The sequence below is a fragment of the Apium graveolens genome, chromosome 8 (genome assembly GCF_009905375.1).
Source record: "Apium graveolens cultivar Ventura chromosome 8, ASM990537v1, whole genome shotgun sequence".
Classification (NCBI taxonomy): Eukaryota; Viridiplantae; Streptophyta; class Magnoliopsida; order Apiales; family Apiaceae; genus Apium; species Apium graveolens.
The window spans coordinates 263,506,564-263,521,085 of NC_133654.1; the positions used below are offsets into that span (position 1 = coordinate 263,506,564).

Genomic DNA, 14,522 nt, shown 5'->3' on the forward strand with positions numbered 1-14,522 from the left:
AGTTGATGTAAAACGTTGTTGTGAAGATTAATTATTCATAAAGCTACATTTTAATGTAAATTAGCAAAACTGAACAGAATATAATGTCACTGTAAAAAATATAGGAATAATGGCACATCTAATACTGCTAATCCTATCTACAAATATCAGGAAGTGAAAGCTACAGAAGAACTATGGTCAGAGTTCCTGGAAAAAAAACTCGTCTTTACCATACAAATCAGGCATGGAATAAATGAAAGTTGTGGTGCGACGAATGAGAAGAACTCGTGTTCTTATAGGCAACACTAACAACAACAACAACACCACTTCTTACACAACTTCCAGCTCCAACAATTGCAAGATGAAGGACATGAGCAGTGAGATGAGGAACAATAATCAAAACAACAGAAACAACAACACCATTTCTTAATCCAACTCCAACAATGCCGATATGAGGAACATGAGCACTCAGGTTGTGAACAACAATAACAGCAGCAACAGCATATCCTCCAGGCAATGGAAGATTTCTTCTTGGGTGTTTTCACTTGGGGACTTTCCGCATATACATCTAGCTTGATGTCCTGCTTCCTCGGGAATGGGCCTTTTACCGAGGTATATTTCTTAGCATCTACTAAACTGCGATGAATGAAAGATCTCATGTAACATTTGTTAAAGAAAAAGTAATGCTAAGCTACCTAAAGCATGAGCAATTTGGAGAGGAGCAAAGGGCCACATTTTAAACAGTGTCAAAATGGCCACAAAGTTATAAAACATGCTTGGACATCTCGTGTGAATGAAAAGACTACTTTTGTGTAGGATACACAGATCAACTAAACAACAGAAGACCAGGTGCATTTTACAGTATAAGACACATAAAAGATATAACATTATGCAAGTACAAAGATATGAAACATGAGAGGATGTAGATTGTAAATGTGAAGTACTTAATGTCTATGTATCATGCACACATATGAAACAAATATGGGATAGTTTACTGAGACTTTTATTGAAACTTGCATTGGAAAGGCAAAAGACTGAGAGCTGGTTGCACTTCCGTCAGAAAGGCGATTATTCATTGAGGAATTTTCATTTCCATCTAGTTCATGCTTTACTTCTTCAAAATCAGGAACATCTCCATCCTTCACTTTTGTTTGTTTGGTTTTCTTGTTCACATCCATGGGTTTCTTGTCTGTATCCATAGTTCTTATTTTACGCAGCTTCCCTATTGGAGATAGAGGAGGTAGCACAGACTTATTTGTCTCACCAGGCTTATTCAACTCTCCGGAATTGTACACTTCACCGGATTTGTTGATATCTTCACCAAACAATTCTCCACTCATCATAAGAAATTGCTCTCTGGAAAAACTGTTGTTCCCAATATTAAGACTAAAGAGTGAATCATTAGAAGTAACACTCCACTCCATTGCTGAAGAGGGTCTACTACCAAAAACAGAAGCTGGTATCCTATCAGGATCATAATCTCCGGATCTCTCCATCACTTGCTTAGGAGGTAATTGAATTGGTGACATGGTTTTTGAAGTTGGATTACTGATGTCATGAGAAATCTGTGGGTTGACATTAGTTGGGGATGTCTTGTCACGATCTTCAGATTTAGAAAACATGTCACCTGGTTTATCATTTTTCTCCGTTTGCTTGGGTGATTGAGATTTAGAAGATATGCCACCTGGTTTATCATTTTTCTCCGTTTGCTTGGGTGATTGAGGTTTAGAAGACGTGTCACCTGGTTTATCATTTTTCTTCGTTTGCTTGGGTGATTGAGATTTAAAAGACGTGTCACCTGGTTTATCATTTTTCTCCGCTTGTTTGGGTGATTGAGATTTAGAAGATATGTCACCTGATTTATCATTTTTCTCCGTTTGCTTGGGTGATTGAGATTTAGAAGACACGTGACCTGGTGATTGACTATCCTCCTTAGCGTTAGGAGATTCGGCAGAGAATGTGGGGGATTTCTCAAGCATCTTCGCATCTATTTGGAAAAAATCTGAAGAAGATCCAGATGAGGAGGAGGATGAAGAAGCATGATGAGAAGATCTTGACTTCTTGCCAGATGCTGGAGTCTTTTCATCGATATTTATATCTACATCAGCTTCACTTTGGCTATCATGGTCAGACTCTCCAACTGAAATTAAAGGGGAAAGTGCATCATCTTCATCTATAGAATTGTTATCATCCTGTCTTAGGTGCTTAGTGCTTTCATTTCCATGTTTGGACTCCATAACTGAAATTGAATTCACTTCTTGATCAATAAGGCATTATATTAAATGAAGACATCGTTAAATGAAGATAAGTCTTTTAGCAATATTACTACTTCCTGTTACAAATTTTAAATGATACAATCATAAAATCATGAATACTACAAAATTATGAATCACAACATAACGTGAAAAATCTCACCTGATGCAAAAACTATCCAGTGTCGTTAAAGAAAAATAAATCTTTTAGCTAGATTACTATATTTCATTCCAAATTTCAAACGATACAACTATAAAATCATAAACACTACAAAAACAAAATAACCAGTCACAACATAATGGAAAAAATCTCACCCGATATAAAACCCTTATTATTTTACAAAGATCAAAACACGAAAAGCTCAACCTGTCCTGGAGCGGCACTAGCAACCAATGGCCACCCTGTTACCGCCCCACTCCTGCACATTGCAGAAAAATCATTTCAAGAAACACAGGCATTCATATTCTACCCATCATATCAATGTAATAAAACTAAATTAAATATCTATCAACATAAACAAATTTACACATAATATAGACGTAAACAAACAAAGATTTCACCTTAGATGTGCTTTAATGACTAGGTGCAATACATGTATTTTTTTTGGCAGGGGTTTTATTCAATTTTCTTGATGTTTTGATTAATTTGTTGTGAAATGATCGAAATAAGGTATCTAATTTATTTTTTGCATGTGGGTAAAAAATTAGGGTTTTGAGGGAGGTAAGAAAATGAGGATGGTAGATGAATTTTCAGATGAGGGGGTGAAAGGCATACCAATATTTCAGGATGGATATACATTTCTTAGCTTACATATGTAAATACTTTGTGTTTCTCTTTTGGCGCCACTTTTTTTATAACTATTTTGTTGCTCACATTGGTGTGACTATGATTTTATATATTTATAAAATCATTATTAGATTAGATATAATTAATGTAATATATTTTCTTGGCAAAAAGAATGTAATATATTTTTAAACTTAAAAGCAATCTCAGAATGTAAAATTCATTTTATGATAAAAATCAAAAGGGGAGAAAGGATAAACACGTCATACGTTTTTTACGAAAACAACACGTAAATATGGCATGACAATCGTGACGTTTTTTACGAAAACAACACGTAAACATGGCATAATAATCCTGATAAAGTATAACACGTCTCTTTTACGATAACACTTTCACATATACTTTATAAAAATACGTTACTAAATTTTATGATAACACATCTTTTAATTATTAAATATGACAAAAAATATGTTATTATTTTCACATCCCGTCCGAATAACGAGAAATATTCGGAAATATTTAAAAACAAGATATGAGCATAATAAAAAAATATATAAAAATTTGAGAACAAATGCATCAAACACTTTGAATAATCTCTAACTTTAATATTATTTTTTTTTGCTTTTTTGTGTGATCATAAAATTAACATCACCATTTTACAATTACAAGAAAAATAATAATTGTAGAGAGGCACTAGGCACCAATTCACCATCCTCTCTATCCCCGGCAATCAAATCACAAGTGTAACTGTTACTACTTTTGTTGTTTTTCTGTAAGTATCCTCTATCTAGTACTCATCTCTAACGTGCCCCCCTCCATAATCTCTCTCTCTCTCTCTCATATAATTATCATCTTTTATTGCTCTACACAACCCAATCTTGAAATCTTGGTTAAGGTACTTTACAGTTTTGTTTTAATATATATGTATGTATATATTGAACCCATGTTCTTGTTTTCTTGATTTTGTGCTGTTTATGTAGTTTAGTTTGTGATATGTGTGTATTTTGTGTAGAATTTTCCAAGATTTGTGTTCTTGTTTATATATTTGATGATTTGATGGTTAAAGATGCAATCTTTGCTTTATTAATTGTAGGGTTTGGATTGAATCTGAATCTTTTTGTGAATATTTTTTGTTATGTTTTATAAGCTGCTAATTAAGTACTTGTAGTTTCTGTGATGTGGGGTTTTATGTTGCTGTCTGATGCAGTTTTCTTTGGTTATGTTTACAGGGTGACAATTTCGGGTTTCGGGGTTGTTTTCGTGTTCATAAACATGTCAATTATGTGTAATTTTAAAAAATTGCTTGAATTTCATGAATTTATTATGTATAAGCTTATAGGAATTAATTTTTGTTACACGAGTCATTGCGGGTGATATTTGGGGTGATATTTGGTTAAGCAAGTGGCGAGTAGGTGTCTTTGTCATTTTTGCATTTTGTCTTTATAAATTGTGTTAGGTTTGTGTGGTTTGAGACATCATACTCCTAGTATATATATACATATCAAAATTTGGTCGAATCTCATAAATTCAGTACGTGTAAGCTTATAAGAAATAATTTTTATTAGAGGAGTCATTACGGGTGATATTTGGTTAAGCAAGTGCCGAGTCGGTGTCTTTGTCATTTTTTGCATTTTGTCTTTGGAAATTGTGTTAGGTTGATGTTGTTTGAGACACCATACTCCTAGTATATATATGCATTTCATAGGACTTATCTTTGTTAGCTGGGAAAGATCTGTGACAAGAATATTTAAATCTCCAATTTTTTTATGATTTACACTGTTAATGTTTAGATTGGTGGTTTCGATGTTAAAAGTTGTGATTGTTGTTATGAAATTTATACATGTACTTTAAAATGAAAATGTGGCATTTTTTATACTCCCATCTTTCTTATTATTTTAGGTTTGGAAATGTAGAGAGATGATGAACATTTAATGTCCCAGCTGGTGCATGGGAGGTGTACAAGGTTCTCTGCGGACAGTTTAGATATAGTTTCATTTGTACTGATGCAGACATATGGTCACGGTATAATTCTGGTGCTCAACTCAAAATTAAGTAGAAGCCGATGGCCAAACCACAAGTTTCTCTTCTGTCCAAGGTTAATCAACCTGCGTCTTCAAGATTTATTTCAGAAGGGTTAGAGAGGACAAACAATCCCAGGCCTGGTTTTCCAGGCCTGAAAAAGAGAGGCCAGCCTCATGGGAATCGTTCTTGGATAAGAATTGATCAAAATGGGGACTCTTCAGTTTTGGAACTGGATAAGGCTACTGTAATGAGGCGATGCTCCCTGCCCGCAAGAGATTTGCGTCTTTTGGATCCTCTATTCATCTATCCTTCCACAATATTAGGCCGAGAAAAGGCTATTGTTGTTAGTCTTGAATCAATCAGATGTATAATTACTGCTGATGAGGTATTCCTTATGAATTCTCTGGAGGGATGTGTAGTTCAGTATAAGTCAGAAATCTGCAAGCGACTCCAGATAAGTAGAGAACAACAATCCGGTAAATTTTCTTTGGAACTAATCTATAAGTGTTATGACAACAATACTTTTCGTTGGTATCATAGCATGCAGTGCTTTAGTCATTTGTTGAGTAACTATATAAGAGCACCTGATACTAATTTTTTCATGAGCTACTGACTGAGTGTGCAATTTTTATAGATGACCTGCCTTTTGAGTTCAAGGCACTAGAGCTGGCACTGGAAATAACATGCATGTCCTTAGATGCTCAGGTAAAATATTTATTGTTCATACCTGGTGGAAGATGCAAAGAAAATGAAAATAAGATATATTATAATATGCTTTAAAGTATAAAAACATTCCTCCTAGACCAGATATTGATTCGGAAAGAGAATTTACCCATAACCCATAATATGTTCCAGCTTATAATGTATAAAAAAGAGTGCATGGATTCTCCTAAATTTATCTTCTGATTATCCTTTCAACCTTAAAAAGATGTACCTTGGCACAGCTGCAACTAACCTCGGGAAACTATCATGGACGAATAGAAAAGCTCTGGTTGGGGTGGTCACTACTTAAGATTGTAGTGACTGTGACACTGATCCTCATTCGACTGTAAAAAGGACAACGCAAACTTTTTGCCAGTTATAGGTTGTTTGTTCAAATATTGACATGGGATGTTGTGATTCTGTTGTGCATTCTGATAATGTAAATCTGTTGGGACAAACAATAATTTTATCTAGCAATCCCTCATGAAAAACCCGGCATCGGTCTTCATTTATGTGATATATGCTTTTCTTGACAAGTATTGTGTACATCTTTTTTTATTTATCGCAGGGTTTAACTTAAGAAGTTGTTAATATTTACTCCTATCAGGTAAAAGAATTGGATACGGAGATATATCCAGTGCTTGATGAACTGGCATCAACCATTAGTACTCTTAATCTAGAGCGTGTCCGTAGATTCAAAGGCTATCTGCTTGCCTTGACACAGAGAGTGCAAAAGGTAAAGTAGTAGCAGTTAAACCCATGTCTTCACGCTGTCAATAGTTAGGTTTTACTTGGCTCTTCCACTAAGAACTTGTATAAACTTTCAGGTCTGTGATGAAATAGAGCATCTAATGGATGATGATGATGATATGGCTGAAATGTACTTAACAGAGAAAAAGGAAAGAAGAGATTCTTATATTGGGGATATATATGATCAATCCAGTATACTTGGAAGCATCGCAACATTGTCAAAATCCGCACCTGTTTCTCCTGTAGCATCAATCAGTGGAACCCAGAAGTTGCAAAGAGAATTGAGTAGTATGAGTTCAAGCAAGCATGGAAGTTTGACAGACTCAGCAGGTGGTGGCGAAAATATTGATCAGCTTGAGATGTTGCTTGAAGCGTATTTCGTGTTTAGCGACAATACTCTAAACAAGTTGTTATCGGTAAATATTTAAGGATAGATACACCATTCTATTTTGTTCTAGGTACAAAAGTTGACACACCTATCATGTACAAGGCTGTTTTCTCACACCTATGTTCCTAGACTTTTCTAACACACTAGGATAATTGTTTCAGCCAACCAGGTGCGAGTCTGGACACCTGCTTTTACATTCTCTCACAAGTAAAATTTTAGGCGAAAGTAATTAAAAGCCTAGATACATTAGTTTACCGTTTATTTTAAAATTTTATTGAATATTCCTTGTAATTAAAGTAACATGTATTTACTTACCTCCACGTCATATATTAATAGGTTCCACTGTATTATAATAAACCTTGCATCATCTCACTTTTTAACCGGGTTAGTCTTTTATGATGCAGCTGAAAGAATATATAGAGGATACCGAAGATCTGATCAATATTAAACTTGTAAGAAACAAACAGCCCTGTCTATGTTCTCTTAGTTCTAGATGGGTTTGGATAGACTATTTTATATTGACTGTATTTTGCTCCTTGTAATCAGGGAAATATTCAGAACCAGCTCATAAAATTCGAGTTACTTCTGACAGCAGCCACCTTTGTGACTACCATTTTTGCTGTCATCACTGGGATCTTTGGAATGAACTTTGAGACGACAGTTTTTGACATACCGTCAAGATTCAACTGGGTTTTAATTGTAAGTGGAATATCTTGTGTGATGATGTACATCTGTTTCTTGCTGTATTTTAGGCACAAGAAAATTTTTCCTTTATAGATTTGGTGAATACTTGTTTTCATCGACATTGGTAATTAGTCGTTATATAATAATGTATTCTTATAGTCTTCATATCGTGCCTTTGTATTATATTAAACTTGTTTTGAAGTTTAATATATGATGGGAAAAGAGACCAAAGGTAGGATGTGATATACCTTGAACTAATAAAGTGACTGGAAAAAGATAAGACGTGATAACAAAATGTATCAACATTACATGTCTTAGTCCTTTACCAAATTTAAGCCACTCCCTTGCTAATGTTTTTTTCGTGCCAAGTAACTCACACACACACCTAGGAGTTTTGACCTCCTGGAGGCAAGAGCTCAACCACAGCACCAACACTTTGTTGACACTCCTTTACCAAGTTGCATTTCACAATACATCAATTCTGTCTTGGTTGCTATTATTGAATTTAAGCCATTTCTTTGACTTGCAATATTTGATCAAGAAATACCAACCAATTGCACCTATAGTCATCAATCCACAGATCAAATAAACAATTTTGGTAGCAATCACCATAATCACCACCAGAAATCCAGACGGCACCAAACACATAATCACCAGAGCTGGCAGGCTCATTGGAACCCTATACGGTCGCTCCATTTCCGGAAGCTTCCTCCTCAGCCAAATAAAAGCCGAAAACTCTAACAACATTCCCAGACTATACAAAAAATTAGCTGCACCAATTATATCAGTAAAATCCATATGAGAAACACTTAATGTAATGACAGTAGATAGAAGTATTCACACCCATGGAGTATTGAAATACTTCGATCTTAAACCGAAAAACTTTGGCAAAAATCCCAGTTCTGCCATGCCTAGAAGCAGATAAGCAGCACCACTTAACTGTGCTTCGAATGACCCAAAACCAGACAACACAGCTCCAATTTCAATCCAGTATTTTAACCATTGCCCGGAAATTGTTCTGGCTGCAATGGCCATGTAACCACTTTCCCATTCCGTTTGATCAAGATTTACAGCTCCGATAACAGCCATTAATGGAATTATGTAAGCTAAACATGTCAAAATCACCGTAGAAAGTAAAGCAACTGGAAATGTTTTTTCTGGCTTATCAACTTCACCAGCCATTGTACTAACACTATCCCAGAAATTCAAATTCCAGAACAGAGTATTGAAAAATAAATTCCAATCTTTTTTCACCCCTTTCTGTCCCATACTAATCCATCTCTTAGGATGAGTGCTCGGAATCGCTATAACAGACATGATGATAAAAGGTACCAAAGAGATCACACCTAGTACAACAGATACATATCCAACAATAGTAAGGCCAGTAAAATTCAAGAAACTAAGTAGTAAAGTAGACACCAATATCGCAATGTTTCTTGGCTTACTATCGGAGAAAATTGGAAATAGTTTCTCTAAATACTTAATGCAGAGAGCAGGAAAGGCAGCAATATTAATAACTCCGCTAAGGAACTTCAATGATCCCATCATGGATCCAAAGAAAGGTCCAAAATCATGATGAACCCAGATTACGAAACCACCATTTCCAGGAAATGCAGTGGAGAGTTCAGCAGTGACCAGAGCTTCAGGGATTGACCAAATGAATGGGAAAATGAGGAAACCAAGGATTGCTAGTAAAGGTCCCGCGGCTTGAACAGCAGGTTCTGCACCATATGGACCTCCTGCAACTTCGAAAAAAATAAGGAACATAAGCGGGATCAGTGTTACTTTCTTGGTTTTCCTAGCTGATCTTACTAAGGCTGTTGTGCTTTGTGGTGTCTCTGTTTCTGTAGGTGATGTTATAGCATCAGCTGTAGCCATAGCTTGGGAGTTAACAATAACAAGATTTGGTTTACTTAGGAATCTTTGAAGCATATTAATACCAATAGTGTTAAATGTTTGATGTGGTCTATAAAGATGTTCTAGGCAGTGAGGATGAAGAGTTATAGGAAGAACGTTTTAAGTCAATTTTTAGTCTTTATCGAGTCTGTTTTAGTCGTTATGCAGCCTTTGTTAAGGTTTTTGTTTTAATGTCTGTGTGTTCTTCTACATTTCCTTTCGGAGTAGTTCATTAGCAGTTGTTGGTTTCTAGAGCCTTGTTTGTCCCCTCCTACTTTATAGCCGACATCTAAATTTTTTACAAGAACCCTAAAAGTGAACACATCAAATATATGCATTTTTAATACATAGCCAATCAGTTTATATAATACAGTTGGAGTACATTAGGTTACAGGTAAGAGCAAACTTTAGATAATCACTACTTAACATAAGCAATATGCATCATACCATTGGAGATGTTTTATGTCGTTTTCTAGATTTACCTAAACCGTCTAGTATGGCAGGAATACTACCTTTTCGACCACTACATAGAAGCGATAGCGAAGCCCTATAAAGGCGAGCAGCCCCTATAGCCACAGCAAATAAACCATAATACCCATAAAATATACTTAGGTGATATAATTAAGACACTTTGTAGAAAATAACTCAGTGCAATCTAGTTGATACTTTCATTGCCTTTAGTATAGTATATGATATATACAAGTAAGTCTGTGATTCTGGTAACCAGGTTAGGTTTAGATTTCAATTCTATATGCATGATAAAGAGCTCTAAGGGCGAGATATCATCAGCCTGTAGCCGGGTCTTGACAGTATATCAGTGTTAGAACTTAAAAAGCATACAAGATTAGCAAGAAGTTTGTTATTTTGTAGGACAAATAAGAAAAACAAGTTATAAGCTAATGAAAACAAATGCACTACTTCATTCAGTTCATTTAGCTAATTTGCTGATTCATTGTTTTATTTATTATAATCAAATAGCTCCCAGTTCTTGATTGCTTGCAAGGACTAGTTATTTATATTGTCGCTTGGAGCATAGTGGGTCAGCTGAATGCTGAGGGGAACATAAAACCCGATTAACCTAACCCTACCCGACCCAATCCGACATATAAATTATAGGGTTGGGTTAGATTTGGTGAATACTTTTTCCATCGACATCATCATTCTGTGACCAATTCTGTGGACGTAGCATTACTCTTAGTCTTTATATAAAAAATGCGTTCTTTAGCATCTTCATGTCGTGGCTTTATATTTGGGTTAAATATCAAAGTGATCAATCAATTCAAGATCATATATCAGTTTAATCATCAAACTTAACGGGGTATTATTTGGATCACTAAAGTAATAATAAATATCAAACAGATACCTCAAAATATGTGCTCGAGAATTAAAATTTATTTTATGGAGTTCTAAACATTTTTTTTAAATCTTATTACAACCAAATAAAAAGTTATGAATTCATAGTATTTTAGATGATTTTTTGAGATTTTTAAAATTTATCTACTAATTATTTTTATTTAAATAAAGTAAATGACTACAAAATTAAAAATAAATAATAGATAAATTTTAAAAAATCTTATTATATTATAGAAAATACTAAAATTCATACATTTTCATTTGGTTGTAATGGGATTCAAGAAAAATATATAGAACTCCATAAAATAAATTTTAATTCTCGAACATATATTTTGAGGTATATGTATGATATTTATTATAACTTTGGTGATTCAAATGATACCCCGTTAACTTTGATTATTAAACTGATATATGACGTTCAAATGACCATTTGATATTTAACCCCTTTATATTTTAATACTGTTTTGCGCAGTCTAAGCCTGAAATGTTTCCAAGTTTATAACCTCTAGGCACATGACTAATAGTACTTGTCCTAGTCTTTTAGCAAGTTGAACTAATAAAATGACTGGAAAAAGATAACAAAATATTTCAAACATACTTGTCCTAGTCTTTTAGCAAGTTGCATTTCACAATACATCAATTCTGTGGTTGTCATTGTTGAACTCAAGCCATTTCTTTGACTTGCAATACTTGATCAAGAAATACCAACCAATTGCACCTATAGTCATCAACCCACTGATCAAATAGACAATTTTGGTAGCAATCACCATGATCACCACCAGAAATCCAGACGGCACCAAACACATGATCACCAGAGCCGGCAGCCTCAGTGGAACCCGATACGGCCGCTCCATAGCCGGGAACTTCCTCCTTAGCCAGATAAAAGCCGAAAACTCTAACAACATTCCCAGACTATACAGAAAATTAGCTGCACCAATTATATCAGTGAAGTCCATGTAAGAAACACCTAATGTTATGACAGTAGATAACAGTATTCCCACCCAAGGAGTATTGAAATGTCTCGATCTTAACCCGAAAAATTTAGGCAAAAATCCTAGTTCCGCCATGCCTAGAAGCTGATAAGCACAGCTACTTAACTGTGCCTCGAATAATCCAATACCAGACAATACAGCTCCGATTTCAATCCAGTATTTTAACCATTGCCCGGAGATTGTTCTAGCTGCATTGGCCATGTAACCACTTTCCCATTCTGTTTGATCAAGATTCACAGCTCCAGTAACAGCCATTAATGGAATTATGTAACCTAAACATGTCAGAATCACCGCGGAAAGTAAAGCAACCGGGAATGTTTTCTTAGGCTTCTCAACTTCACCAGCCATTGTACTAACACTATCCCAGAAATTCAAATTCCAAAAAAGAGTGTTGAAATATAAATTCCAATCTCTTTTCACTCCTTTCTGTCCCATACTAATCCATCTCTTAGGATGAATACTCGGAATCGCTATAATAGACATGATAATAAAAGGTACCAACGAGATCACACCTAGTGCAACAGCTACATATCCCACAATAGCAAGGCCAGTAAAATTCAAGAAACTGAGTAGTAAAGTAGATACCGATATCGCGATGTTTCTTGGCTTACCATCAGAGAAAACTGGGAATAGTTTCTCTAAATAATCAATGCAGAGAACAGGAAAAGCAGCAATATTAATAACTCCGCTAAGGAACTTCAGTGATCCCAACATGGATCCAAAGAAAGGTCCAAAAGCCTGATGAGCCCAGATTACGAAACCGCCATTTCCAGGAAATGCAGTGGAGAGTTCTGCAGTGATCAGAGCCTCAGGGATGGACCAAATGAATGGGAAAATGAGGAAACCAAGGATTGCTAGTAACGGTCCCGCGGCTTGGACAGCAGGTTCTTCACCGTATGGACCTCCTGCAACTTCGAAATAGATGAGGAAAATAAGCGGAATCAGTGTTAGTTTCTTGGGTTTTCCAGGTGATTTTACTATGGCTGTGCTTTGTGGTTTCTCTGTTTCTATAGCTAATGTTGTAGCATCAGCTGTAGCCATAGATTGGGAGTTAAAAGTAGAGCTAAAAGTAACAAGATTGGTTTACTTGGGTTGAAGAATAATAATGTACCAATAGAGTTATACTAGAACCCGTCTGTTGTAGCTAAACGGGCTGAAAATGATTTTTTACTTAATTTGTCTGTTTGCGTCATAAGTCAAAAATATGATTTCCTTTTTTTTTTGCTCTCGATTGTAACTTTAAGTTTTTTTTTTTTTATCACAACCCGCAATCGCTACCCTTCGGGTGCAGGTGCGCACCGGCTAACAGGCTCTGACTCAGAAGACGTAATCATAAAGACGGGCTCATAACTTAACTAATAGGACTGACGGAATTTACTTGCGTGACAAAATGAAGAAAAAGACACTTTGTAGAATATAATTCTATACAAGCTAGTTGAAACTTTCATTGACTTCAGTATATCATATTCAGAAGTAACTTTGTAATTATCTAACGAGGGGTTAATGTAGCGACAGAGACCTTGATTTCTCAAAAAAGAGCTTGAATTTAACTATAAAAAAGGTAAGTTTGCTAGAGAATCTTCAATGGTGTTGGCAAAGTGATTGCTAAAATGGTACTCCCTCCGTCCCTTTCAATTGTTTACATTTTTTAGAGAGTGTCTGACACGCATTTTAAAGTGCATATAAAGTATAGTTCTGTAATTTTTTTTACAATTTTGTTTCTCTGAATAAAAATTAAAACATTCAACATTTATTCAGAAAAAGAAAATTATAAAAATAAGTTACATAATTATACTTTTTATGCATCTTAAAATGCGTGTCGGATACTTCCTCAGAAATGTAAACAATTGGAAGGGAAGGAGGGAGTATAAAATAGTGATCATGTGAAATTTGTCAAATTGGAGTTGGTTATAATGGTTAACTATATTTTAAAAATAGTATATTTTTTAGTTTCAAAAAAAAGATAGTATATTTTTATTTTTTTAAGTTATTATAAATAAAATGCATAATTTCGATATGTTAAGTAGATTATATGTAATTTAACTACAGATTTGTACATATCAATAGAGTGGATTAATTTTTACACAATTTCTAAATATTTTTTTATGATATTTTTAACACATTTTTAGATGAGAGTTTTTACCCATTAGAGATGCTCTTATTACGTTATCGAGTTTAGGTTTAAATTTCAATTTTATTTGCATAATTCCGAGTATCCGCCCTTTAAGGTTTTCACACATCCCATGTGTGTAGTACGAATTTTAGTAGTACGAATTTTAGCAGAAAATAACAATAGAGCCCCATAATAAATATTCTGATTTATTTAGGCTCAATAGTCTGTACATCCATAGCTAGATCCCGAAACTCTAGACTCAACATCGAGAAATACACACAAAAATTTAGTTTTGGTTTATGAAAAATCTTATTTGAAACACGAAAATTCATCGACTTTTGAAGTTCACTTTGAATTATCTGACAGTCCGAACTCTAATATCATATTAAAAAATCAGTTACTTTAGAATTTCTAATACCATGTATATTTTCAGAATCTTATATTCTAACAACTCCATCCCAGGTACAAGACAAATACTATAAACGAGTCATATCTCATTATTCAACAGAATCTTTACAAGAGTACATTGAACATGAGGATGAGGAGAGACTTTGCAAAGATATTTTTAAGCATACACACTTGGATGCCATTTATGCGATGATTGAGA

At 34.7% G+C, this 14,522-nt stretch overlaps 3 protein-coding genes and 1 pseudogene across 7 annotated transcripts; 1 reads left to right on the forward strand and 3 right to left on the reverse strand.

The window, feature by feature from the left end:
- Nucleotides 1-6: 6 nt before the first annotated feature.
- On the reverse strand, nucleotides 7-2,878 carry LOC141678826 (uncharacterized). The gene is made up of 4 exons (XM_074485232.1): nucleotides 2,793-2,878; nucleotides 2,547-2,650; nucleotides 997-2,218; nucleotides 7-615 (listed from the first exon to the last, which is right to left on the reverse strand). Exons 3-4 carry the CDS (start codon nucleotides 2,214-2,216, stop codon nucleotides 285-287), a joined length of 1,551 nt encoding a protein of 516 aa, XP_074341333.1. The 5' UTR covers nucleotides 2,217-2,218; nucleotides 2,547-2,650; nucleotides 2,793-2,878; the 3' UTR covers nucleotides 7-284.
- A 775-nt stretch (nucleotides 2,879-3,653) lies between these two features.
- On the forward strand, nucleotides 3,654-7,726 carry LOC141679136 (magnesium transporter MRS2-5). 4 transcript variants are annotated; one of them, XM_074485629.1, is made up of 7 exons: nucleotides 3,654-3,787; nucleotides 4,915-5,513; nucleotides 5,672-5,742; nucleotides 6,347-6,475; nucleotides 6,567-6,905; nucleotides 7,282-7,329; nucleotides 7,424-7,726. In XM_074485629.1, the coding sequence occupies exons 2-7, from the start codon at nucleotides 5,078-5,080 to the stop codon at nucleotides 7,652-7,654; spliced, it is 1,254 nt and encodes a 417-aa protein (XP_074341730.1). In that variant the 5' UTR covers nucleotides 3,654-3,787; nucleotides 4,915-5,077; the 3' UTR covers nucleotides 7,655-7,726. The 4 variants fall into 4 exon arrangements, with proteins under 4 accessions (XP_074341730.1, XP_074341733.1, XP_074341729.1 ...); XM_074485632.1 differs by having other exon boundaries at nucleotides 3,693-3,787; nucleotides 4,929-5,513; XM_074485628.1 differs by having other exon boundaries at nucleotides 3,772-3,910.
- Nucleotides 7,727-8,026: 300 nt separating this feature from the next.
- On the reverse strand, nucleotides 8,027-9,109 carry LOC141679137 (putative polyamine transporter At3g13620; annotated as a pseudogene).
- A 73-nt stretch (nucleotides 9,110-9,182) lies between these two features.
- On the reverse strand, nucleotides 9,183-12,950 carry LOC141679135 (putative polyamine transporter At3g13620). Of its 2 annotated transcripts, none has more exons than XM_074485626.1 (2): nucleotides 11,409-12,950; nucleotides 9,183-9,306 (listed from the first exon to the last, which is right to left on the reverse strand). In XM_074485626.1, exon 1 carries the CDS (start codon nucleotides 12,841-12,843, stop codon nucleotides 11,437-11,439), a length of 1,407 nt encoding a protein of 468 aa, XP_074341727.1. In that variant the 5' UTR covers nucleotides 12,844-12,950; the 3' UTR covers nucleotides 9,183-9,306; nucleotides 11,409-11,436. The 2 variants fall into 2 exon arrangements, with proteins under 2 accessions (XP_074341727.1, XP_074341728.1); XM_074485627.1 differs by having other exon boundaries at nucleotides 9,189-9,300.
- Nucleotides 12,951-14,522: the final 1,572 nt, after the last annotated feature.

Bases quoted from the DNA above. Each gene is read 5' to 3' on its own strand.
- LOC141678826 (XM_074485232.1), bottom strand. From the start codon at position 2,216: ATGGAGTCCAAACATGGAAATGAAAGCACTAAGCACCTAAGACAGGAT. The intron at 616-996 runs GCAAGTTTCAAT...CATTCATCGCAG, and splicing joins CAGTCTTTTGCCTTTCCAAT to TTTAGTAGATGCTAAGAAAT.
- LOC141679136 (XM_074485629.1), top strand. From the start codon at position 5,078: ATGGCCAAACCACAAGTTTCTCTTCTGTCCAAGGTTAATCAACCTGCG. The intron at 5,514-5,671 runs GTAAATTTTCTT...CAATTTTTATAG, and splicing joins AAGTAGAGAACAACAATCCG to ATGACCTGCCTTTTGAGTTC. The intron at 6,476-6,566 runs GTAAAGTAGTAG...ATAAACTTTCAG, and splicing joins TGACACAGAGAGTGCAAAAG to GTCTGTGATGAAATAGAGCA.
- LOC141679135 (XM_074485626.1), bottom strand. From the start codon at position 12,843: ATGGCTACAGCTGATGCTACAACATTAGCTATAGAAACAGAGAAACCA.